General features: G+C 38.3%; 1 protein-coding gene across 6 annotated transcripts in view; it reads left to right on the top strand.

The window, feature by feature from the left end:
* Positions 1–26,887, top strand: part of KLF12 (KLF transcription factor 12) — a 431,680-nt gene that overhangs the window by 308,565 nt on the left and 96,228 nt on the right. For all 6 annotated transcript variants that reach the window (XM_047720132.1, XM_047720133.1, XM_047720130.1 and 3 more), the window contains one exon: positions 20,170–20,305. In XM_047720132.1, the coding sequence (XP_047576088.1) occupies positions 20,170–20,305 (136 nt within the window). The remainder of the gene's footprint in view (positions 1–20,169; positions 20,306–26,887) is intronic.

Genomic DNA, 26,887 nt, shown 5'->3' with positions numbered 1-26,887 from the left:
TTCCATTGTTAGTGGAGAATTTCTTTTTTTTTTTAAGATTTTATTTATTTATTTGACAGCCAGAGATCACAAGTAGGCAGAGAGGCAGGCAGAGAGAGAGGAAGGAAAGCAGGCTCCCCGCTGAGCAGAGAGCCCAGAACCCTGGGATCATGACCTGAGCCGAAAGCAGAGGCTTTAACCCACTGAGCCACCCAGGCGCCCCTAGTGGAGAATTTCTTTAACTGGTATTCTACTTTGTGTTCTTTAGAAAAGAACAAGTTGATAGTCGTCTATCTGAGAAATAAAAGAAAAGCTATCAATTTACAGAGTCACCATCATATACTTGATTTTTTTTTTTTTTTGCAGCCACCTTTACATGGAGGGAATGGTGCCCCAATCACTGGCCAGTTCGTGTGTTTTTCATGACCCAGTGGCTCCACCATCTTTTTTCTTCTGTTAATTCATTTATTCAACAAATGTTTATTGAACTGATCCTATGGCCAAGAGTATCCCCTGATCCCAGCTGTGGAGATTTTTTAAAATAAAACTCCCCTTAAAAGGTAGCTTTAGTTTACAGTATAATGAAACAATATTGTTCATACTCTGGGATTTTTTCCTGTTGAATCTAAAAATCGATTTGGTAGCTTAAAATGGGCAATTTGAAAGAAATTAAATAAAATTGTGACTTAAGTATATCACCGAAATAAGTATTACATAGTGAAACTTTTGTTCAGCAACCTATTTATTGACATACATGCAAATGTGGTACTGGGAGAGAGAGAGAGAGTGAGTGAGGGTGTGTGTGTGTATACTGAGTCATGCTGAAATATGCATTTCTTGCTGTTGTTCCTGCCCAGAAAAAGCCTGAAAAAGGCTACATTGGGGTTCTCACCCTTGCTTCAGCCCCTCGGTCTTCCCTTCTCCTTCCTGCGCCTCCCTCTCAAAGATCCGCCTTGGCCCCGCCTTTTTTCTCTGCCTTCTCACTTTTCACCTTCCTTCCATTTGATTATGTTCTCCCTTTTCCTGGTTGGCCTTCTCTATGTCCCTCCACCCCTCACCATTCTACCTACTTTTGACTCTCAACTCCGTTTTCTCTTCCTTGTCTCACCAAATCTCCTATCCTAGAACTAATGTAGTACTATGGAACTAAGCCACTTGTGTTGAAAATGACAGTCTTTGTACTGCCATCTAGTGGTAGAATTTTAAAGCCAAGCAAGTATTGGTAGTCTAGTTTCTCCCATGGCTTCCAGATTTTCCCCGCTAGTTTAGGGTTGTAAGGGAGTACAGGGAATATGCCCTTTTTACTTGAACCTAAATTTGAAATATAACTTACCTGCTTCATTTTTAGAGCTCTAGTATATGATATATATATATATGTGTGTGTGTGTGTGTGTGTGTGTGTGTGTGTATACATATATATGTGTATATATATATATTTGTATATACATATATATGTGTGTGTGTGTATGTGTGTGTGTGTATATATATATATATATATTTAGAAAAGACTATATTTAATTTGGACCACACACACACACAAATGTATAACTCCTACTCATTTGTCCTACTTTCCATCCTGTATATTTGTATGTTACTTCTGTTTAGCAGAAAGAAAACATTACTTTCTGTGTATCTGTTCTTGTTTGTTTTTTTTTAAACCATGGTTTATGTTTGTTGGATAAATAGAAACATATATAAACATATATGCCAACTTGTGGGCTAGCTAACAAGTGTTGCTAAATGTCATTGAAAAAAATAAAAGATCAATGGAGACGTATTCTCCACACAGCAAGAACTCAGAAAATAGGAGAATTTGGGTGAAACTGGAATAACTTGGAGAATTCATCAGAAGAACTACCTCCTTAGTTAGCTGGGGGCTTATGAGAAGGAGGTTCAGTAGAAACAGGGTAGCATTAGAAAGACAGTCTCATGATATATGGGTTTCTCAGTTTCCTGGAGGAAAGAAAGACAGTGGGAGAGTAAGCTTCTCTGTTGACAAAAAGTGTAGCTGTTGTATGTGTTACAAATGTTTATATAAACATATGTCTATATGTAGGATACATTGTTATAAATCTCCACTCCAAGATTAAAATATATTGGGGTCTCCCAAAATCCCTGCAAGCTTCAGTAGCTACTGTTTCCCCAACACATAGCATCGTGCCTGACATTGGTTAATGCTCAATAAATATTAGTGGGTTGAAGATATGAACAAATTAGTAAATTAATGTAGTCTGGTAAAGGTACAATGTTTCATATGAGATGTTTAGGAATGCTGTGGCAGTGTTGGTCTATAGACCTAAACTCTAACCTTAAAAGGACCTTTCTCTTACATGGTAAAGAAGATGAAACAATGTAAAATGATAACCAGCAAGGCTCCTCATATCCTCAGTTTGGCTCCTTCCATCCCAGTCTGTTGCCATTCTGCCAAATATGTCTCATGTCCCAGATACAGTTTCCATTGCTTTTCATGATGACTCTTCTACTTTTACCCATAGACTTTCCTTTTCCCGGAAAACCCTTTCTTTCTCTGGCAAAAGACCTGGGGGAAAAATGTCTTTTTTTCCTACAAAGGGAAATATTACATTAAAAGGCAATATAATGAAATTTTATTTCTGTGTGTGTGTGTGTGTGTGTGTGTGTGTATAGGCTCAATATATTTGGCTCAATACATAATATGTAATATATAATTATAATATCTATATCATGCATTGTTTTATTGCCTTATCAGTGTCTGGGACACAGTGAATACTAAGTGTCTGCAGAATGAATGAAAACCATTCCTGGAGCTGTTAACTGTTTGATGTCATTGAGCCATCTGTAATTCCCTGGCATTCTTGCGTGCATTGTTTCTGTTTTATTTCATGGGACTTAATATTGAAGAATGATATTTGGTGGTACATTATAGATGCTTGCTATGATTTAGATTGTAATCATCTCTGGAGTTTAACCCCTGTGGGTGAAAAATATTCTTATCACTTTGAAAGGGTCTTAATGAAAAGATATTGCCATGTGAAAATTATAGTCCTTATTTATCCTTTCACCCTCAAGTAAAATATTTTACCTGTGAAACTAGGATAAATAATGGCTTTGATTGGATTCAGGCAATTAATAGAGTCTGGTATAGGCTTCTTATATAACAGTAACACCAATTTCCTTTCCTAGTCAGGATGAAACAATTATGCCTCCTACCCTACTCCAGTTAACTGCGTCAGCATTGTAGTACCATAAAATCTCAATAAAATCTGAAGACTGTGGAGTATGGATAATCCCACTATAAATTGTAATAAAAATTACCCCTCCAGACTCTATATTCTCTCCATTAAGTTCATAGACACTGTCTCTTTGTACATAAAGTTTTATGAAATAAATCGACCAGTTCTTCTGTCCTTACTAGATAGCAAGCTGTTTTGATTTAAAAGCTGATGATGGTACAATCAGATTTTGGTGTTTGCAGTGCATTTTAAAAACATAAATTTCATCTAACGAACCTTAAGTAGAGGGAAAATGCTACTTTTATTTGCACTATGCAGTGAATGTCTCTGTGAGAAAGAATAAATGACATATTTCCCATGGTGGGCCTATTTGTTGCAGCCATAAAATAAAGATTTGGTTTCCTTCCACAGACCTCTAATCTTAAAGGTACATGAAGCAAACCTAAGCACAAATCTGAAAAGAGCTCTGTCTGAGTCGTTTCAAATCTTCTGTGTTTAGAAGGAATTGTCAATTTTGTGATTGCATTTTTGTCTCTCGGCGCTATATCCAAGGGCTCCCTCATCATCTCTGGTGTGGCCTTTGTCAAGAGTGCATGTTTTAAATCAGTCCTCTATAAACACAAGGCCCTTTAAAACAGAGGAACCCTTCTAGAGACGGAGGTTGTAAATCCTCGGAGAACACCAATTAGACTCTAGAGGAAGTCATATGTTACAATGAAGGTAGAGTAGGTGGCATTTGAGGTCGAAAGTTAAAGAAGCATAAGATTTTGCTACTCAGAGGAGGTAGAAGCATTCCAGACCCGGAAGAGAGTGAACAATGAGGGCTTAGGATGGAGAGTACATAGAGAATGAAAGATGGTGTGGTTTTCACTGAATTGTAGGCTATAAGGCACTCACACACACATTCACTGCATAGAGTGTAAAACAAAAACTGTTTGCATGATATATACTAGGAATCACTTACAGGAGAGGGCCGGAGATCCTTGCCCTGAAAAAGAATGCCTTTTGACTCTTAGTTTGGATAAACTTCTTACATTCTTTCAGAAAATGATTTTCCAGCTGTGCATAGAGAGAAACTAGTGAACAAGATCTGCAAAAGAAAAGGAGCCAAGAGGAGTAGATCTCCATGTTTTACTTTATAACTTGGGTCCCCTGGAATGTTGTCTCGTTAGATGTTTTTATGTTTTCCCAGTAGCCACAAAACTTGTGGAGCATTTCACTTTCTGTATGTTTCCTTACTGTCAGAAAACAGATCTACTGAGTTTGCTACAAAAGCTCTGCTATCCCCCCTGCCCGAATTAGGAAACTCCCTTTAGTCAGTAGGCTGAGAGTAAAAAGTGACAGCTAACAAAGAAGGTGTCAAAATTATTATTAAAATAAGGCCCGAAAAATCATAGCAGGGTCTTTTGGGATTAGAGTAAATAAGCTTGCACAGCTCTTTAGTCCTTGGAGATAATACTTTATTACAGCACAATAATTGCTTTTGAAATAATGACCATTAGCAATGAAAGAAAGGTTAAATTATGGTCAGTCTATTTGAAGTAGGCAACAAAGAAAGTGTAATAAATCTCATACAGATATTTATTAAAAATCATTCAAATAATTAACCTTTATCGAATGCCTGTATGTTCTCTGTGCTTTACGTACATCATCTGCAAGTCTTAACAATAACAGACATGGGGGTGTTATGGCCTTTTTTTACAGAGAAGGAAACTGAGACCCATGTTACTTCCTCTACTCCTTATAAGGACAGAGCTTCTTAGCGATAGAGTCTTCAATAAAATCAACATTTCTTAATACTCTAAAGCCATTTGCCATACTTGGACTTGATGTTTAAAGGGGTGTGCCTTAGTTGTGTCGAAAATTTGTCGGTTTTTTTTTTCTTTTTTTTTGAAATTTTGTCAGTGTTGATCCAATTCCAGATTGCTTTGAATTAGATATATTGTATTTTTAAATCATTTTACTTTATTGTCAAGGTTTAAAATTCGTGATATATGAAATTTGTATATCTGTATCTGTCTTTCTATCTGTAAATTGCATGAAATAATTCTGTGTTGCTAAATATTGGCTTTATGGTACCTTATTATGTATTTCCATTTCTCCAGCGTCTTGCAGCATTAAAAACAGCCTCAAGCTGTAGGTTAACATTTTTAGGTGTAGGGAAATTTTGTCAGAGTGTGCTTCACTGAGTTTCAGGGATCGACATCTGTGTCATTTTTAGACATATCAGGTCTCTGCCTGGAGCTCTCTTGAGCCGAGAATTGGTTGGACAGACATATACAACACAGACGTGCCTGTTCTATCTTGCCTCATTTGGGTAGTGGTTATTTTCTGAAAAACACAAGTGGAAACCACAAAGTAAAAACACAGCCAGCATTTATTATCACTGTTATAATTATATTTATTTTTCTTAGATTAATGAGTTCAATAAAATTCTGAGCACTAGCCAATAGCTAATAATCATTATAACGTTACAGTTTTAGAATTATCCTAGCTTATATAGCAGATGTTCCAAAATGCCTTCTTTAAAATTGGAAAATAAATTCCATAAAATGTGTCTTTGGTTACAGAGAATAGCTTCATAGTAAGATCTGTCATTTTCCAGTTTTCGTTTCTCTTCGGAGTCTCAAATAGTATCTTTTCTGTGTTTTTGTAGTTCTCATGTTCTTACATTTCTCAAAGAGTAACATACCTTATATGCTGTCCAAAGTTGATTGGCATCGTGATACGGGATATTTTCCAACACGTTCTCAAAGTCATGGCTATAATGAAATAGAATCAATCGATTCATCATCCTACAAATGAGCGCTAACTAGTGAGGCACTGCTTGCTTAATGGCATTGTTGTACCCATTGGTATAATCTACAGTAATCAAGGTAGTATAACCTCCAATTATGTGTTTTATTATCTCATTATCCACCTTGCAAGTAAAATAACTACTGACAGGCCTGTTTCTTTCCTTCCTTGGCCACTTGTGATCATTTTTTATAGTAATCATCATCACAAGCCCCTCACACTGAAAAATAACCCCCCTTTCAACTATACCTTAAACCAGTTTTAACTTGTATAGTCTTGCATATCTGATATAAAGGGAAGATTACGGGTTTTTCAGTTTACAAGTCTAAATAAGCCATTGGATGGTTTATGGCTATTTTTCAGTGTTGGGCTCTGTATTTCTAATTATGGCAAACATCAAGAGTAGAATTATCCTTACAGATAGCAAGCACAAGCCATCATGGACTCATATTCTACTTGATAAGATTACTCATACCATATCTTATTCCAGAGGAGATGTAAGGAGCATCAGCTATATTATTACTGTATGCCAGTGGGTGGTTTGTTTAGGGAGATCTCGCATTTTCTCAAGGTACAAGATGCAGTGGCCATATCTGGGCATGGTAGAGTTTGCTCAAAGAAGAGCTTGGTACCGTGCCTTATTTAATGCATGAATGTATCAATACACACATGAACATGCACAGAGACATGTGTTCATATATATTCACATTTTAAAAAGGATACTACCTAGAAATTGTCATACTTAATAAACTGACTGAAATTAGTTGATTCATTATAAACTTATTCCCTATATTATACCATTTAAGTGGGGGAAAGTTTTCATATTTAATATTTAAACAAATGGGATGATTGTAGCAGCCGTTTATTTTCTTTCTTGCTTTCTTTTTCTTTTATCAAAACCCTGGAAAAAACCTTGAACCACCAGTACTCTTACTGAACAGAAATAAGAACATTTGAAATATTTTTATTTAAAAAAACTTTAAGCCTCACTTTTTTAACTTTTTGCCTTATCCAGGAATTTCCGGATATTTTCCTTTCTATTTACTTATGCATTTGATTCAGTGCACATTTAGCATTCAGCCGTCTTCTGTACTGTGCACAGATGATGCCCAGAGGAAGCTCATAGTTGAGGGAATGGAGGAGGCAAAGCAGCTTTCCTGAGAAGCGTCCTATAACACAGATAAGTGTAGACTCACAGAGGTAGGTCACAAAGGAAAGAGCACAAAGCTCAGTGCTTGGGAGGGGTTGGTGATGATTCAGGACAAGGATGCTTCTCACAGTAAAATGTTTACTTGCATTATCCACATAGATATGAGGAAGGAAGGGCAATTATTTTAAAAAGGTGAAAAATCCTAGAAATATGAAAGAACACAGTGCATTCTGGTAGAGTTCTTGTCGGCCACGTCTGTAGTAAGTGAATGCTACAGGGAGACAGAGAAAGCTTGTAAGCTGGTGAGTTATCATAGGAAGGCAGGCGAGAATTCCTACAGGTGGGTGCAGAGGCAGTAGGAATGGAAATCTGATAGGCAGAACTTGTTGCCCAAATGGATGTTGAGGACAAAGGAAAAAATAAATATAGATAATTCCTAAGTTCTTGTTTTGGCAACTGCCACATGTTGAAAAATTCTAGTGGAAGATTATATGAATTGAAAGACAGTACTGGGAATTTTACCCAGAAAACAGTATAAAGTGAAAAAAACATGGAAGAAAAGATGCGAGACATGAATTGACGTGTTCCAAAATATACCTGAAAGGATTTCTATAAAATAGGAGTAGATAGAATGTGTTATACAGAGAAGCAATATTCAGAGAAATGTCTGGGTATTTTGGAAAATTAGGGAAGCCATGAATCTTACAGTATAGATGACTCAGTAAAAATAGATCTGTATCTAGACACACAGCAGTGAAATTGTCAGGCATGAGTCATAAAGAAAAATCTCAACAGCTATCTACAAAAGAGTTAAAGAAAAACAAAGACTGTCAACAATAAGAAATGCAAGAAAGCAATGCAGTAGTCTCTTCAGAGGACTGAGTGAGGGATCCTAGAGTTTTGTTCTTAGCTAAATTCAATCAACAGTAAAATAAAATTTATTTAAAGCATATATTGACTAAGAGCTTACCACCCACACAAATTTTCTGAAAGATCTAAAGAATATGCTTTTTGGGGGAAAAAAAAAAAAGAAAGAAAGAAAAAGGAAGAAGAACCCAAATGGAAAGGTGAGCTTTGAACTGGTTTTAAAAGTATAGGTAGGGGTGTTTGGGTGGCTCAGGTGGTTGAACAGCTGGCTCTTGAATTCGGCTTAGGTCATGATCTCAGGGTGCTGGGGTCCAGCCCTGAATCATATCTGCAAAAGGAAATAAATTTTAATTAACTCTTGGTGGTGAAACATGAATCAAAATTCTGAACTATAATGAATAAGAACATGGGGAAGATGGGAATGTTCCTTGGGTGGTTATCACATGCTAAATCCTTCTTGTGTTTGGGAGGAGAATAGATACACAGAATGACTTTAGACTTTAGAAAAATTTTAAATGAAAGAATGTAAATAAATCTCTAATGTTAAATGAAAATAATTGTAGAATATGATCTTCTTATATAGTTTTTAAAAGAGCAAAACTGTATTCATTGTTAATTGATATCTGTTTAGTTAAAGCATAAAAACTCTAAATACACCAGGATACTATGGAAGAAGGAAACAAACAGTAAAATAAAACAAAAAAAGGTCAGCTTTTTCTGTAATATTTTACCTTTTTTAATCACCTGAAAGAAATACTGCAAATGTTAAGGTTTTTTTTTAATCTTTTGGGAGAATAAATAGGTGTAGAATTCCATAAATGTGGGGGAATTTTTTTTTTACATAAAAGTGACATGAAAGAAGAGCTATAAATAATTTACCTCAATTTTTATAAGCAAGTTTCTGAGAAAGAAAATACTGGAACTTGTGTTGAATGGTTCTTCATATTTTATCTTTCACATTATACATTGTTGGGTGTGAGAGACAATAGGAAGAAAACATTTTCAAGATTTGGCATGGTTGAAAGAGAAAAAGGAATGTAAATGCTGAAGAGTTAATTTGGCCTCTGACATCTTATTTAATTGATGGTATAAATGTGGTAGACACCAAGGAAGATCTTTCTTATTAGCATGTGAACTTGCATGGATTATAACGAACCATCCTGGCCTCTCAGATCCGTGCTTGGCCTCAGGGACAGCTCATGCTTAGTGTTGAGGAGGTGACTTGGCAGCTTTGGTTATGGAAATCAGCGTAAATGATGTTCAGAATGCATATTATTAGGGCACTATCAATTTTAAAAGTATTCTAACATAAATGTTACTGGTTTTTACCAAAAATTATTTTTCTTTATTACCATGTTCAAAGAAAACACATCAAATTTTGTGTTTATTACCTAAATACACTGACCCGAAGCATCACCCAATCCACCAGACATTTGCTTTAGGAAAACCCAAGACCTCACTCTCCATGATAGCTCTTATATTCAGAAACTGTCTCTTCTCACAGAACCTAGACGGTTATTCATAGAGAAGTTAGTTGTAAACCCAGTTTAAAGTTAAGAAAGCCAAAAAGACTAGTGTGTGCTTCCTATGCCTCCTCTCAGCGTAGCCTATGTTATATAGTGCTCTCGAAACACTCATGCCACCTGGCCTGACTCTAGACAGAATTAAAATTTTGGCCTGCTTCTTCCAGAGTCATTTCTGGAGACTGCACCTGCTGCCTGTGAGGGCTCCTTCCCTAACCTATGTCCAGGGTTTGCATCTCTGAGCTCAGGAAAGGGTCTGAGTAAAGGAGCCTCAATGTGACAGATGTTCCTGAAGCCAAAGGAAGTAGGATTCCATTTCCAGGTGTAAGGATCTCATCAGCTTTCTTAGAGACTTAGGTAATTTATCTTCTCTAGGGGAAGGAGGGTGGTTAGCAAAGTATCAAAATAATGTCTCTTTAAAAACAAGTCAGAAAACAGACAATGCCTCTTAGGGAATCCCTCTTAGGGATTGAGGGAAACACAGAATTTTCATTTCTTACAGAAACATCCCAGACAGACTTGATAGGGAAAATACTTTTAATCCAATTTTACAAAGCAAATTTCTCTCTTTGCAATTTGCATAAAATTAGGCCAGGAACTGGCATGTCCTTCAACCTGGATTGGAAACAGAGAAAAAAATGTAGCAATACTAGCTTTTTGGCCCAAAGATCTATACAGGTCATTTTTGAGTGCTTATTCACCCCGGGTTAGGATGACACCAAAGCAACACATTGGAAAGAGAAGGGTCAGCACCGACTTTTGCTCTCATAAAGAAAACTTACCTTCCGTGATTTCAAAAGAGTAGCCTCTGCTGGCATTCACAGGTATAACATCTAAGATTTGTGTTTCTCAAGTGTCCCCCAGAAGTCTGGTAGGTAGTATAGATATTTTGCTCAGTTATAGGTTAGAGTCACAGGAATGTGAGAGACTGAGCCTCCAAACTACAGGATTCTTCTCAGTGCTGCTTTCGTGTCCTCTGCTTGTGGCCCACAGAGTAAGGCTTGTGAGCTCTTCGTGGGCAAGGGTGTGTGGGGGAGGGGCGTGTCAATTACCCACTGAACGAGAAAGAAAACTTTCATAATCTTTTTCTTTTTTTAAAGATTTTATTTATTTGACAGAGAGAGATCACAAGTAGGCAGAGAGGCAAGCAGAGAGAGAGAGAGGAGGAAGCAGGCTCCCCGCCGAGCAGAGAGCCCGACGCGGGACTCGATCCCAACCTTGAGATCATGACCCCAGCCGAAGGCAGAGGCCCAACCCACTGAGCCACCCAGGCGCCCCTTTCATAATCTTTTTTTAGTGGGATGTGGGGATATGCACAAGAAATCTATACCTCCAGATGGAAATGTGTTCTAGGGTGTGAGGACAAGTGTGCATGTTCCTGCAGCCAAGAAAGAGAAATTCTTAAGAAGAGGCCAGAAGTGGCTGTGAAAAGAGATCATGAGCAACCTTGAAAACTATAAAGAGATTCAATGGCATGTGGGCATAATTCACAGATGTGAGGATTTTTTACGGTCTTAGAACACGTCTTCAAGAATTCCAAGGGTTGACTGCATGTCTCTAAGAGGACAGATGAGATCACTATTACATATTAGGACATACTTTTAATTTAGCTGGTTTAAGAATATTCTAAAATGAGGCATGGAGAACACCTTCTTTGAAGAGGGAGAAGGGCAACAGCAACGTTTATTCTAAATGGGCCACAGTAGTTCTGCATGCCACCTTTTTTTGTTTCCTGCATGCCATGGCACCTAAGACAAGGGCCATGATTCAGTGGTCCTTAAAATTATTATAGCAGATGTCAGTCTATGTCTTGAAAGATTCCATTTTATCCAGTCTATGGACCAGAAAACACAGATAACACAAAAAGACCAAGTGAAATTAGAAAAGTGAATTAAAAGGCTGTGGATTATTGCCTAAAATCATCTCTCTGCATTACACATGAAAATGAGTTTGGTGATTTCATTATTTACCATATGCACTCACCACAAAATCACTTTATTATTAAGTATTTAAAATCATCTCTGCTTAAAGTGGATTCACTTCTGAATAAATCAATCGGGGCTGGTTAGCTTGGGTTTTGAGCAGTTGTAATGAATTGACGAAATGGAAAGGAACAGGAAATAGTGGTGTAGTCATATCTCAGAGGGTTCCTAGAGTTCAAGGCTCTTAGCTGACTCTGGAGAGTTGTATAAGGTTACCAAGCATAGTGTAAAAGCCCACTTATTAATGAGAAATTTTATGATCTCTTTAATCACAAAAGCCTTTTATGCTCAAAGACGTGCTTCCAGTGAACACAAGACAATTGCAAATCTGTGTTCATTTTCTTTTTAGAAACAAGAAAAATAGTTTTAGTCATGATTCTTTAGAAAAATGAAACCCTAGTTGCTGTTGTGATAATCTCAACAAACATTCATTTTAAGCTGTATTTTAAATGATTAAATTCCTTACTGAAGTTTCCAAGCAGTAACTCATATTCTAGAGATGGTAAGTATGTTGAACTATTTAAAATATTTTCCTAAAAGGAAAGAAAACCTGTTAAATGTAATTTAGCTAAAAAGCGAATAAAAATTATTAACATTTCTATTCCTATGTCATTCACTGGCCTATTCAGACCCAAAATATAATTATCTAGGACTTTCCTGAGTTGTAGAAATGTAATGATTGTAACTCCCCTCCCCACAATGTTAATATTAAAATATAAGCCAGAATGTGATTTTTAAAATAAAATGTGATCTAGGTCCTCTCATCATTATATTTTGCAGAATCTTTTGCCAACTGAGAACCACTGTGACCATTTCAAACAGAGACCTGCATTTATTACCATCATCTTCATCAGCCAATGTTATATTTTACTGTGTACGAGAGTATAATGGATATGGCTCTCCTACTCAAGGAGTAGACAGAATCATGAGGCATATAAAATAAATATATGCTTAAGTATAATTCAAAATTATGCACAGGTATCACAAAAATATATAAAATACAAAATATGGATGTTTTTTGGAATCAAAAGATTGCGTTGCATTAGAATATGAAAGGGAGCTTCATGAAGGAAGGTGCCCTTCAGTAGGAAGGGGAGATTTTGTTGACTAAAAGCGGGTGGAAGGAAATAGCCAGATACAGCTGGATTAGGGAAGGAGCCTTGAGGGTAAGACTCCTCAGAGTTCCAAATGAAAAAAGAACTCTGGAATAACCGGAGAGGACTGTTGAACCTTATTTGTTAGATGGTGGGAAAAATTCAAGGTTTTTAGATAAGGAATCTTTTGAGGAAAGCCCTGCATCTGTTTAGTTCCTGGAGAAGTTCTCTATGAGACAAATGTACGTAGCAGTATCTTGAGAAAGTTCACTGAGAAGTAGTATAAAAGGGATGGGAGGAGTTCCAGAAAAATCGTGGGGTTGAAGCAAAGCAATAGTTGGTGAATCATACTCATTTAAGGGGTACAAATGAAATGAATGAATTCACTCATGAAATGAATGAATCTGGGTGACCACGGAAATGATGGGTAAAATCAAGACTCTAGAGAAGAATAGGGTTTAGTTTGAAATGACTTTGGAACGTTCCGGTGGACCGGGATGCCAGAAATAAGAGACTGGAGTTTAGGGGAGCGATCAGAGCTGGGAACACGAATTTGGTATTCATTTCCTCTGAGACTGTAGAATTGTGGGATTGTGTGCCATTAATGAAAAGCTCACCATTAAAAAGAGGCAGAAGAGGGTAAGTAGTGGAAGCTGAAGGGGAAAAGGAAACTTTAGATGTATGCAGAAAGAGGAGACGAAAGGTAAAGAGAGATAGGAAGGGAAGGATGTTGGGGGAGGGGAGAGGGAAGAGGGTTAGGGGATGAGGGAGGGAGGATCCCACTCACCCAAGAAAATTAGTGTATAGTAGAGTCAGTAAATGCTTTCTCTAAAGGGCTGCCAGAGATACAACAGATGAGTGTGGTCAAATAAAACTTTATTTACAAAAACAGTGACAAGACCCACAGGCCTTAATGTGCCCATCCCAAAACCAAGGGAGGAGAGAATTTTAAGAGACTGGAAGTGAAAATGAAGCGAGATAATCAGCAGTCTTGAAAGCTGTGGAGAGGTCCAGTAGCATTATAACTGAGATGCGGTACTTGCACTAGAGAATTATAAGAACATTATGAGGTTATTTTTTAATATAATGGGAGCAGAAGCCATTACCCTGTCAAGTGTGGGTGTAGGAATTGGGAAAAAATGAATAAATTGCCTATTATATCTACACAGTACCAACATCCCAGGATTTACATAATTGATTACATTTTTAAACCTGCATTTGGGATTATGTAGACAATCACAGTTGCCATTGTGCAAAGGCATACAGTTTCATTAGCAGTAGCAAAAGTAAAGAAAGTAAGAAACAGATTTTAGTTCTTCAGTAAGCAACATGGGGCCCTGGAGAGCTGATTCTAATCTTGGAGTTCACCCTACTCTGGGGTAAATTTTATTTACTAATGAGTAAAATCAAAGATCATGATAGGCTAGAAAAATCAGGCATCTATTTGAACAATTGATATTCCGAAAGCAAAGGAGGTCAGGATAGCCATTGTATGACTATATTATGGAGAACATACCTCCCAGGTCTTTGAGTGGTAACGCCCTGAGTTTTCACTGATTGCTGTATGTGCGGCCAGCATGAGGTGGCCAAAGAGAAAACAAGCTAGTGAGATTTTCAGAGAATATTAATGTCCCTGATGTTCCTCACACATGTCCCTCTAGCTGGATCTCCCCTAGTGCTTCAGACTCAGGAGTTGGGCTGATTCTTCTCAGATGGCTTCCCTTCCCACTCTGAGCAAAAAGCTCAGTCTTTGCGTGTACTGTGCACACCTTCCTCTGTCTGGCCTCATCCCCTCTGCTGTCCCATTTTCAGTTCCAGAAATGGAACAGCCTCTTTGTGGTTCCTTGGGCACAGAACACCCTTTCACACCTTGGGAGTTCTTAGCCCTGTTGTTTGCTTTGCCTGGAATGCACCCCCCTCTCCAATCTGTCTCTGCCTCCCCCACACCCCTGCCCCTCGCTGGCCCCTTCAGGTCCTTGCTGTTATTTTCTCCATGAGACCTTTCTGGCCACCTCCTGAATTGTCCACCTTCCTCTTAGCAGCCTCCAGCATCCCCCTCCCCCACCCCACTTCCCCACTCTTTTTTTTCTCTGTGGCCCTTCTCATTATCTGACTGAGTATATGTTTTTCTTGTTTATCTTTTATCATCTGTCCCCCGCCCTCGCCCAGGGTGAAGGCACGAGTTTGTATCTGCCTGTTCACTGCTCTCTCCACAGAACCCAGAAGAGTGCTTGATTCCTCATAGTTGTCCAGTAAATATCTGTTGGCTGAATATATAAAAGAATGTTTGGATCAAGAGGAGTAGTGGTTTTATATATTATCCAGTATATATTCTGCCTCGGTGATGGTGCTTTCAGTTTAGGTACATTTCAAACAAAAAACTGCCTAATTTAAACAGCCCAGGAGATGGGAAGGGATTTCGCAGCAATGTCCTAGAAGGGATGGTGGGAGCGGCAGTTAAGTTTCCTGCCCAGATGCCACCAAACGGTGATGCGCTCCTCAGTGCCAGGCGGGGTAGTAAGTGCTCTCAGTGTCTTATCTCATTTACCCCTCAAAACCCCAACGGTGAGGAGGAACAGAGGAGGAGGGGTGGGAGATCAATGGCCCAAGGTCAGAGGGCTGCAAGGGACAGGGCCAGACGTCCCACCCATGTCTCTGAAGCCAGAGCACTGTCTTTCTCTTAAACATGGCAGCTGTCGTTTTTAGAGCAATTCCTGCTGGAAGGTGATGGAAGACGACTCTTACTCTGTGATGCTATGCATGTTCCCCTGCACATTCTCCCTGCCCCCCACCACCATATACTCCTTTTCCCTCTCCCTGTTCCTCCCCATTCTCCCATTGTTCTTCATGTCCAGAAGAAAGCAGCAGCTCTCCTGGAAGCCAGTGTTTCTTTAACTGGACCTGAGGAGAAAAGAAAGGCTGGCAGGACGCAGCCCCTGCCCATCGGCTGCCTCATGCCCTTCCGACCGTGGACACCCCCCACCCCGCCTGCCCCAATGAGCCAAGGTGAAAGGCATTGCACAAACCCTTCTGCGAGTCATTCTGGCTAGGATGTGGTAGTCTTAAAGTCTCCGTGTATGTTCATAGATCATTACACTGTTTGCATTTCCTATGGTGACCGATGAAAGGACTTCCTTTCCTTGAAGAAGGGCTGAATGGGCCAGTTTATGTAAGATACAGCCTTTAATCTTTGGACAGTGCCCAGGCTGAGCTGGACACCCGGCGCCGCTGTGTCTTGTGTAAGTCTGCTGATAGTGTGAGGGAAAATAAAGTGTAAATGCCTGGTGAGTTGAAGAGAGGCAAACATACGAAATCTGGCTTTGAGTAGAGGATCCCACCATATGAGCCTCCTTTCAACTATGAGCTTGAGGAAAGGGGTAGAAAAGCTTTGTTCACCCAGGTGACGATACCAATGATGGCCTCTTCCAGGAGAAGCCTGACTGAGGCAGGACAAGGACCAAAGAAAGGTGCCTGTAAAGCCAAAATAACTGTCAATACATTTTGAATCTTTTGGATTGAGAAGTAAATAATAAAGAATATAATATGTGACTTTTAGTTTCCATATTTATATTGATGGCCCACTTAAATTTATGCTGCTTAAGGTCAGGTTGCCTCTTGGGAGGAGAATAGAGAGGAGTATGACAGGCTGTAGCAGTTTTCCACATCATTGCCTGAAATCTCCGAAAGAATCTGAGAGAGTGCATTAATTTTGTATTGCTGAGAACAAATCATCCCCAAATCTAATAGATTGATACAGTAACTTTTTTTTTTTTTTTTGCTTATGGTTCTGTGAGCCAAAAATTTGGGATGGGTTTAGCCATGCAGCCCTTATGGTAGTCTCACTGTGGTCACTCATACAGCTGTAGTCTTCTGGCGGTGAGAAGGTGACCGGTCATGCTAAAATGAGTCACTTACCTCAGTCGGGGTCGGCTGCCAGCAGAGCAACATGTATTTTAGGCTTTCTTGGGTTCCTTCACATGGTGGCAAGGTTCTAGAAACAGTGAGCAATTGAGGGGAAACCCAGTATGCAAGTGCTTTTCAAGCTTTTGACTTTGTGTCATGTTGGCTGGTAGTCCACTGGCCACGTCAAGTCACGTAGCCTGGTCTGGAGTCATCCTGGGATGCAGCCACATGAGGGCATGGATGAATAACTGGAGACACGATTCATTGTAGCGATCTTTGCAGGAACAGTTTATTGTAGGTACATATTTTAAAATTAGAGTAGATATGTTGGACTGCAGGTGTTCTACCTTCACAGGGATTTTGTAACACCCGGGAATGAAACTTATCAAGTATCATCATCCCCACCCTGCGGCCTGGCCCCCTCTCCCCCCCTGCCCCGCTCAGCAATGAGCTGGGATACCCAAAGCTATCTCATCCCTTTCTCATTCAAAAGGAACAAAATCTCAAATATAAATTCTTTCCAGATGCTTATACTTGATTTGCTGCTCTTCCTTAGGAAGTAAATGATGTTTTTAGTTCTGGTGCCTAGGTAATGTTTCCATTTTCTCTGAGTGGGTGCCCCCAGAGAATCAGTTGCTTCTGAAATGACTGAGGAACTCAAAGACTGATGGAGGTTAACTAGGGGAGATGCTCCTATCCCACATTTAATAAAAATAGAGTAGAGTTATGCAAGTATGTAGATAAGCTAATCATCTGACCTAATCAGCAATGCAGATTTTAAAAAGCCTTTCTAATTACTTCCTCAGCTTGGCTGAAGGTATGGGTAAAAAGAGTTTCCCAGCATGCTGGTAGCAGATGTATTTCATAATATTTATTGAAAATATTGGAAAGAAATCCTCAATTATGATGATCCTGAAAAGTACATCAAAGAAGATATCATATTTAACATATTTTAAACTTTCATTAAGATATAAACATAACATATTTTAGATCATCAACTCTCCCACCAGTTATTTGGAATCATTATTACAATTAGACTTCAGCTCTCAGAGCCAGATTGCTTATTGGTTAACTGCCTGTGTCTTCTCTGAGTTGTGTTACTTATCCATGAAAGCTCTAGTTCTCTTGGACAAAATGGGACCACCGCGATAGTCTCCGTTCTTTAGCTGTTTGTTAATCTGGTATCTTGGCAAAAGAGTCCTAGTGCATGATGTTTCAACAACTTTAAATGTTAAGTTGCTGACATTTACAGGCATATGTAACACCACACAATATGTGATTTGGAAGCCTAGATAGATCTGATACTCATTTTCTTGGCAGAATTTGAGTAGTCATGAATGACTGTCAAATAAATCATTCTACAATAGAGTTGCCCAAAAAGAAGCTATCTACGAATTCCTGGTTGAAATGCCTATGTCATTCCTGTGTGCTGTGCTCCTTGAGGGATAGTTGTTCATCTTTACCTTCCATTCTGTGAGCTGCTCGGTATCTTTCCAGCACATTCTGTGTAATATAACATTGGCCTGAGTGAGTTGCCATTGCCCACAGTCAAAATAAATCTTAAATGAATTGGTCCGTTAGTGCCTTTGGAGTGACTGAATGCTTCACTAGCTCCCTGTTATCAGATGCTGTGGACCTGGTTACTGTCCTCTACAAAGAGCTTCTCCAACATCCGTCTTCTAGGGAATCTTCTTCAGAGATCAGATGGAAAATTAACAGTGTTTTGTGCCAGACAAAGACCACATTCAAAAACTCTTAATGAATGTCCCTGCATGATTCCTGGCATTTGGGAAAGTGAATGCTGCGTTTTGGAGAAGCGAGTGCTGAGTCATAGGACGGTGACTGGTTTTATTTGAGGACAAGGCCAGAAAATATAGATAATCCAATATACAGTTTACTTTATTGGCTAGTGACTTTGAAACTACAACATGTCATCAACTGGAAGTCATAAGATGTGACACTCTTGTATGCCCAGACTGTTAAATCTCTACATCATAGCTTCTCAACTTGGGTGCTTTTGGCATTTCAGACTGGATAATTCTCTGTCATGGGGGACTGATTATCCTGTGTATTGTGGGATGTCTAGCACCGTCTTTGACTTGTGCCCCCTGGATGCCAAGAGCATTTCCTTTCCGTGGAGTCACTACAAATCTGATTGTGACAAGCCAGACGTTGCCAAATGTCTCCTGGGGGAAGGGGGGCAATTTTGTCCTCAGTTGAGGACCACTGCTTTAGATTATTTGAATGATTTTCTCTTTCAGCTAACATTTATGAGGTACTTCTTTGTTAAAAAATACATTTTGGTATGTTTATATTTACAGACATAATATATGTCAAATACACTAAAGCAGTGGGTTCAACAGATGAAAGTTCCTTCCTGACCAAGTTTAGTTAGAAATATGTGGAAACTCTCTTGGTTTTTCTTTTTGAATTTTGCGTATTAGGTAGAATCACGAGAAATTGTCTTTTTGTGGGTTTAAAAAAAAGGTAAAATATCACCATTTCCCAGTGTTTTTACCTAATGTATAATTTATAGTAATAAAGAAATGATTTGAGAAAAAAAATTATAAGCGTACCCAGATGTCATCATGGTTACCATGATTTTAAGTGTATTTTGCTTTCCTTTGCAAGCAGTGATGGTTTTAGAAATTTCTTCTAGGCAGGTTTGAAGAGCCAACAGTCTGGCTGCCGCTGGCTGGGGCTGAAGTCATATATTTTAATAATGTGATTGCGTAGCTTGTGCAATACTTTTAATTTAGAAGCTGTGCTTATTTTGTGCTTGAGGTGAGGGCTAATGGAAATCTTAGACGGCGATGGATACTAAAACTGTTCATTGGGAGGAGGAAGTGGAAATGAAATCTAAATTTTAAAAATATGCATTCACATATTAAATGTTGATGGTAATCCTTTCATTTGAAAGGATCTGATGGTCTCAGTCAACAGGGGTCACAGAACATCAGGCTATTTCTTGCTTTGTTGGCAAGTTTACGGTGGGAGGAGAATTATATCTGGAAATGCCTTTCTGAAAAATGAAATCGAAATGGAGATGAACACTTTCTAGCACATAAAACATAGCCGCTGTCATTTTTGTGTGCTCTAGATCTCTACTTAGAACAGTAATGAACTGTGAGACAGTATTCATTGAAGTATGAAAAATACCTAAAACTTTATGTTAGTCTTGTAAACCTTGTTCTTCCTTAAGCTTATTAAGAAAGCTGTAGGCAGATAAAATCTCCTCTCCCTTGGCTCTCCAACCTTCCAGGGAATGCACTAACCAGTAGTGAAATGGCCAGAACTCTGGCAGCAGAAGCAAGAAGGAAGAGCCAGGGGGTTGCAGAGTAATTCAAGAGCTACCTAATCAGCTTCTGACCACTCAAAAGTTGGTAATGTTGTAGATTTTATAGTTCATATTCTGTAATCGTCCCCTGAAACTGTGGAGAGCTGACGGAGGTTCTGTAAATCAAATGAACAAGGAAAAAAAAAAAAAAGCCCATAAATGCTCAGTACATAAAATGCACCACTTTCATGAATTCCTGGGATTTCTAGAGAGTTCCCTGTGCGTGATAGGCATAGAAGAGAGATGCCATGCTTGATGTTGGTCCAGGACAAGGTGAACTTTGTGCACACTAATTTTAATTCATTATATATGCCTTTTTTTCCCAGCACAAATGGACCCCCGAGGCCTATCTCCCAGACAGAGTAAAAGTGACAGTGACGATGATGACCTGCCAAATGTGACCTTAGATAGCGTTAATGAGACTGGATCTACGGCCCTTTCCATAGCCAGAGCAGTACAAGAGTAAGTACCACGTTCTCAGGATGAAATGAGACTCGCCGAGGTGTGCAGTGGGTAATGGAAGCAGCAGTACCTCCTGTTCCCAGGACTTGCCCCTCTCGCTCGCGACGGGCTCGCGCGTCAGCATCCTTCCGCTCCGGCTTACGTTCTCTGGGAGCAGGTTAGGCATGAAGTATTTTGCGTAGTTGAAAATCTGTGTGTTTATTAGAAATGAGGCGTCTGTGCATCTCTGCTAATACTTCCTACCTCTTCTCCTTAACTCTGAAAAAAATACATTGTTCTTTTTGAATGTTGCCATCCAATTACTGCCCTCATTGTTATCGTTCATTTACAACAGTCGAGAGAAATAAAATATGGCAAGTATGATGATCTTGTTTTGATAGGAGAGTGCAGAACAGCTTTTCTGAAATGATAAATTTGGAAGTTGATGTCTCACCACTTTGAAAAATCAGAATCGTGTGTGATTTTTGAAAAGATCTTTTCTCTCTCCTTATATCCGGACCATCGAGTTAGATTTCATCCTTGTTAATCAAAGATAGTTGCTTTTCCATCATTGTTGATTCCGAATCTAGAATCGAACCGGTGGCTAGTCCTTGTATATTTTTTCTCTGGAATAATTTTTAATAACATAATCTTACATAAGAGTAGGACTTAAATCGCCACTGCTGTAGCTGGCACATGAGTTATCGGGTCACTGAAAATGATCTTAGTCACTTTCCGTATTTTAATTCCTTTTCCCAAATATTCACTAAGTTGTGACTCTGCTCTGTGCTTTAGTCTTTGAAATCTTTAAAACACCCCCCACACACACACACACGACTATGACATTTTAGAATTTAGAGCATATGTGTGTGTGTAAAGTGAATAATATGTTTCTATGTTCCATGGGTCATACATAGTATATATTTATGTGATATATGTCTGTGCACACATACAAATACATATGGTATGTTAGGGGAAATAGGATATAATGGATCTAAAATGAAATTTAGAGTCAGAAACATTTGAATTCAAGTTTACATTTAAGCTCTTAATGGTTATGTGACTTTGGCAAGTTATTTAACCACTCTGAGATGTTTCTTCATCTGTATAAGAAAATCAATATACTTACCTTGTAGCCTGGTATGAGGGTGTAATATAGTTATAAGATATAAAAATCAAGTCACAGAATTTTGGTACATAGAAGGCTTCAATTGACTATGGAATTAGTATTATAATTATATAATAGTGTGTAGTATATGACAATTAGGAAATTAATGTGTGGCAAATGTTGTTATTCTCATTGTACAGATGAAAACACTCAGAATCAGAGAAGTTAAATGACTCCTCCAAAGTCCTATAATAAGTTGTAGTAAGACAAAAGTTTGGACTTCTGACTCCCAAACAGAGCTTTTCCTAACAGTACCTGTCGTGTTTGTTTCCAGTAATATTCTGTACTTCAACACCTATAAAAAGCATTGTTTCACTCAAATAACTGGTTATAGTCACCTAGTTTCTCCAAAGCAAATGTTCATTTGCCAGGATAGGCATGGAATCAAAGGGGTTGCTGAAATCATGTTTGAAATGATGGCACGCTGAGTCACCTCATTGCTCATTCAGTGATCAGCACAGTTTAATATGGTTTTGTGTGACCTAAATCTTAAGATCCATCTTTAAAATTAGACTCAATGATGACAGGCTTCAATCCTAAAATGAATAGTACGTTTCAGAGACATTTAGTCATATTGTTTTCCTATAGCATTATAATACATGTATAATTTCTGTGTGTGTGTGTGTGTCTGTATGTGTGTGTGTGTGTGTGTGTGTGTTTACAGAGGTGGGTCTGTTTTTTTTTTTAATTCAAACTTTAAAGTTGGGAACTATAATTACGAAAATCTAAATTATGTTTACTTTATTTGGGACTTAGCATATAATGATATTAACTTTTTAAACATAACTTTTTTTTTTTGCTTTTAATATTATGTGCTTATAATATGTAGTGTATTTTAATGTGAAACATTTAATAGCAGCCTCAAGAACTGGAGCCTCATTTTCAGCCTAACCTCTCAGCCTTGCTTTGTGAAAACATTTTCAAGGCACAGTAGCTTGTATAACTGCATATGCTGCCTTTATTACTGTTTCAAAAGTTGCCTGTGTACCTAGGGAAATGCCAGATTCATTATTCATGTAAGTGTTTTCATTAAATGATTAGTAAAGAATACTGAGCCGTCACCTGGGAAGCCCAAGAACGCCAGGACCCATCAATAGTTAATTAAGTCTCATTCAAGACACAGTGTGTATATGTAAACACCAGGAAGTGAGAAGATAGTGTTAGATGAAGCAAAAAGAATGCTCTGCAGAGACCTCTTAAATATGGGTGTATTTCAAAACTTACAGTAATACATTGAGGAAAATTTTATTCTGGGACAAATAAATATATAATCCTTGTTAGACACATTTAAAAAAAAAAATCTGTACTTAGGTTTACCCGAAGTTAACTTTCAGTGTACATCTTTCTGCTTCTCTCTTAGTTTCTCCTTTATTCTTTAATGCATATTACTGTTGGTGATTTTCTGTTTTTGCTTTTCCTGTTTGCCTTTGGAACTTGATGCCTTCTGTTAACTCAAAAGCTATCAAACAAAAATTCCAGTGTACTATGGTCAATAAAATAATGCATTAATAATCGTGTAAAACATCAGCTTGGCGTATACAAGATGAAAGGATTTCAAAAGACACCTGTTGACCTCTTCCCTGTACTTGCAAAACTTTCTTGAGAGAGTTAGATTCAGAAGTCTATCTACAGATAGAGAGGCAATGGTATCAAAGGGTTATGTTTATTAGAGGTAGCATACTTTCAAAGCCTTGGGCAACCAGGACACAGTTGGCTTTCCCATCAAAGGGAAAAGGAATCATGGTTTAGAAAGTGTTCCAAGGTGGGCCTCTTAATTCATTGGCCACCAGTGAAGTGTTAATCAAGGAGGAGAAGAAGATGAGGAAGGAGGATATTAGGGAAGATTGACACTAGAAATGGATGAAACTGCCTTGTCCTTAACCTGTCCCTACAACAAGATGCTAACCCGCAGGGTAGATGCTCTTGTCTTCTTTCCCATTCAGGTGCAGAGTCTTGTCAATAATCACTGTAGTTTGAGTTTTTAATTAAGTGACTTACATTATTGACATTAGTATATCAACATAGCATAAACCTTAATATATGAATATATATTTTTTCTAAATGACTGTTACTGTGCATTTTACTGTTTTTGTTTTATTTTATTTTATTTTTTTTTTAAGATTTATTTATTCTGGGTGGGGGAGGGATAGAGGGAGAAAGGGCAAGGGCTGAGCACAGACCTGCCACGGGGGCTGGATCTCAGCACCCTGAGATCATGACCTGAGACAAAATCATGAGTTGGGCGCTTAACTGATTGTGTCAGCCAGGCGCCCTTGCGTTTTACTTGTTCTTTTTTAAATGAACTTTTAATTCTTTAGTTTAAGAAGTATTTCCTTTGATTTGAAACGCAGAAGTTGTTAGGCAAAATGGCATCCTCCCCGCCAGATACTCAGATATTTCTGTCTTTAAATAAAAAAGAACATCACTTGGTACTAGAGCAGCAACCTGAGGTCACTTTGATGTGTTTAGATTTATATAGTAAGGTTCCTGAACGATGCTTCGACTAATCATTTCAGCCATTTTCATTAATTTGCTTGATTATTGTTTATCAGCTCGGGATCCGTGAATTCAAAGACAATGGAAAAAGCCACAGAGAGGCCCACACACAGGCTCTGCCCTTTTCTTGTTTTAACTGTGCAGATACTGTCCAAGTCAGAAACCATGTGTTCAATAATTCTGACAAAGCCAACTTCCAGCAATTCATAGAACATCTGTTTTGTTTTGGTCTTTTTTTTCCCCCCGATGGTAAAATAGGGTCGTTACCCTTAACAACTTGACAAACATAATTATGAAATAAGTGTTTGGAAAAAGAAGTACAGGCGCATGATGAGAGCAAATTATTGTAATTAACTCTCGCCCCAGGCAAAACAATGATATATTTTTAAATAGGTACAGTTTGGCTGTGTTACCCAGACCCTCTAATTTCTGTCTCCCTTTTTAATTCTTTCTCTCTGATTCCAAATATTCAAACTCCTCATTGGTTAACAGGAGTAGAATAATCAACTTCATACAAACCAAAGAGTAAGTGAATGAGAATATCTCCTGAGAGAAATTTCAATATAACCAGGAAAAAACCTTAATCTAGAAGAATAGGGACCGAGACAGAGGCATCCCCCGTTTTCCTAAGTTCCTGTTATGCCACTCTGCTTTTACGAAAGACCTGTTAGCACCTGTTTTTGCTAACTGAAAGAAAGTGAAAGAGGATTTTCATCTTTATGAAAAAGATGAACAGCAAAAATAGTGCTGTGTGGTTTTTTTTGTTGTTGTTGCAGTAAGCCCTTAGAGAGGCAACGCGTACTCTAACCAGAGAGAACAGCCCCACCAGACTCCCTCTGGGAGCCACACCCAGCATCTCAGCACCAGTGCTTTGAGCTGTGTTTGTGAGCAGCCTTGGTTTATCTCCTCTTACCCTGTGCCTCTGTCAGCAAGATGGGTCCTGAAGGTGTCACAGAGGCCTAAGACAGGGGGTCTGAGAGTCTGGGAATGCTCCAGAACTCTTCCATTTAAGTTAATGGTCATTGCCTCTTCGCTCTACACCATTTTGGCTTACAAAACGTTTCATAGGAACGTTCTACTTTTGGGTATTAGGGGAATCCTGTATTAGTACTTTCAGTAAGAGCAAGAGTGGAGGATGAGGGAAGCATTTGAAGATGTAGAGGAAATATACCTGTGTTACTCAGTGTCAGTCCTTAGAGGATTGGTGCGTGCGTGTTCCTGTTTAACTCTCACCACAGCTGAGGAGCCTTCCCTCTCTGATCTTTATTATAACTCTCAGAGGAAAGAAAAGCAACAAAATTTGTAGCATCAGTAACTTTGTGCTTTGGCTACCTTCCCTGATACTTGTTACTTAATAAAAGGATATTCCTTTTAAATGGTTCATTGTCAAGTACATTTAAGCTAATCAAAACACTTCACTGTCCTCCCTCTCCCTGTTTTTATTACAGTTGACCCTTGAACACAGGGTTGAATTATGAAGATCCACTTACACGTGGACTTTTTTTTGGTAATTACAGTAGAATACTGGAAATGTGTTTTCTCTTCCTTATGATTTTCTTAATATTTTCTTTGCTCTAGCATACTTCATTGCAAGGATACAGTATGTAATACATAAGCAAAATGTATATTAATTGACTGGTTATGATACTGAGAAGGCTTCCAGTCAACAGCAGGCTATTAGTAGCTAAGCTTAGAGGTAGTCAGAAGTTACCTGTGGATTTTTTACTACACGGGGGGGTCAGCATCCCAACCCCAGTTGTTCAAGGGCCAACTGGGTATTGCTCATGTGAGGGTCCCTTCTCCCAAAAAACTGCTTGAATTTCTGGAAATGAAGAGTATTATTATCTTTAGCACATTTTCATTTGAATGATCTTTGAAAGAACAGGTATGGTAGAAAGTTAGATATTCTATTGTTATTTCAAACTTTGTTGCTAGTTCAAACATCATAGTTCTTAATTTTAGAAAAGTGCATTTAATGATAAAAGGTCAGAAATCTTGAGTGGTTATTTTTTTTTGTTTTATTTTCATTTTTCTTGTTCTGAACTTCTTGAACACACCCACTCCTGTTTCTCTTAATGTCCTCCTGTATGATTGTGTTAATGTCTTTTAAATTATAGTAGAGAGTGGTACGAGAAATGAGGAAGAAAAGTGAAAACAAAGCAATTGTAACTGACAGCCTACTTTTTGGCAGATACTATGAAAACTCATGTAGTTTTCATTTAATTTGCCCTGTGATCCTGTTTTTATCCTGCAAATACAGAAATGGAAACCCAGAGAGGATTACTGTATCCCCAGAGGTCGTACAGCTGATAATTTGCAGAGCTCATATTCATTTCCAAGTTTGTCTGACTATAAACCCGTATTCCTTTATGAAGGCAGCTACTGTCTTTATGTTGTGGCTTTAATATCTCGAAACTGTCAACTATCTAAAGCCAAGTTCTTTGAACTTCAAATCCCAGCAAGTACACATTTTTATAAAATAATTTCAGATTGTGTCATCTTTAACCTCATTGTTAACTTTAAATATAATCTGATATGGAGAAAATAATTCTATCCTGTACCCTCTCAGAATTTTCTTTTCAAAAAGCTATTCCACTTCTATAAATCACACATTGTATGGAAGTGTGAGGAAATAAAATATGAACATATTAGTGTTTTTCATTATAAACTTCACTGGTACTATTTTATTTAAAGAAATTGTTGGGGAAAAACGTGGTTTCAAGTGTGTTTTAATATACACATACGTTCTGACATTCCCAAAACCAAAAAATGAACATTCCTTATAGAATTGCTTTCTGCCAATCTATAAAAGGAAAAGTTTGTCCAAGGGTTAACATTGTCCTGGGTCATCTTATTTTGCACCCTTCGACTGAAAGATTTGAGAGGACTTGGATCATGTGCCTTTCCTCATCTGCTGATTATAACGAACCCAACTGAGC

The sequence above is a fragment of the Lutra lutra genome, chromosome 3 (assembly GCF_902655055.1).
Source record: "Lutra lutra chromosome 3, mLutLut1.2, whole genome shotgun sequence".
NCBI lineage: Eukaryota > Metazoa > Chordata > Mammalia > Carnivora > Mustelidae > Lutra > Lutra lutra.
The sequence above is the reverse complement of the archived record's forward strand: the minus strand, read 5'-3'. Positions and strand labels throughout refer to the sequence as shown.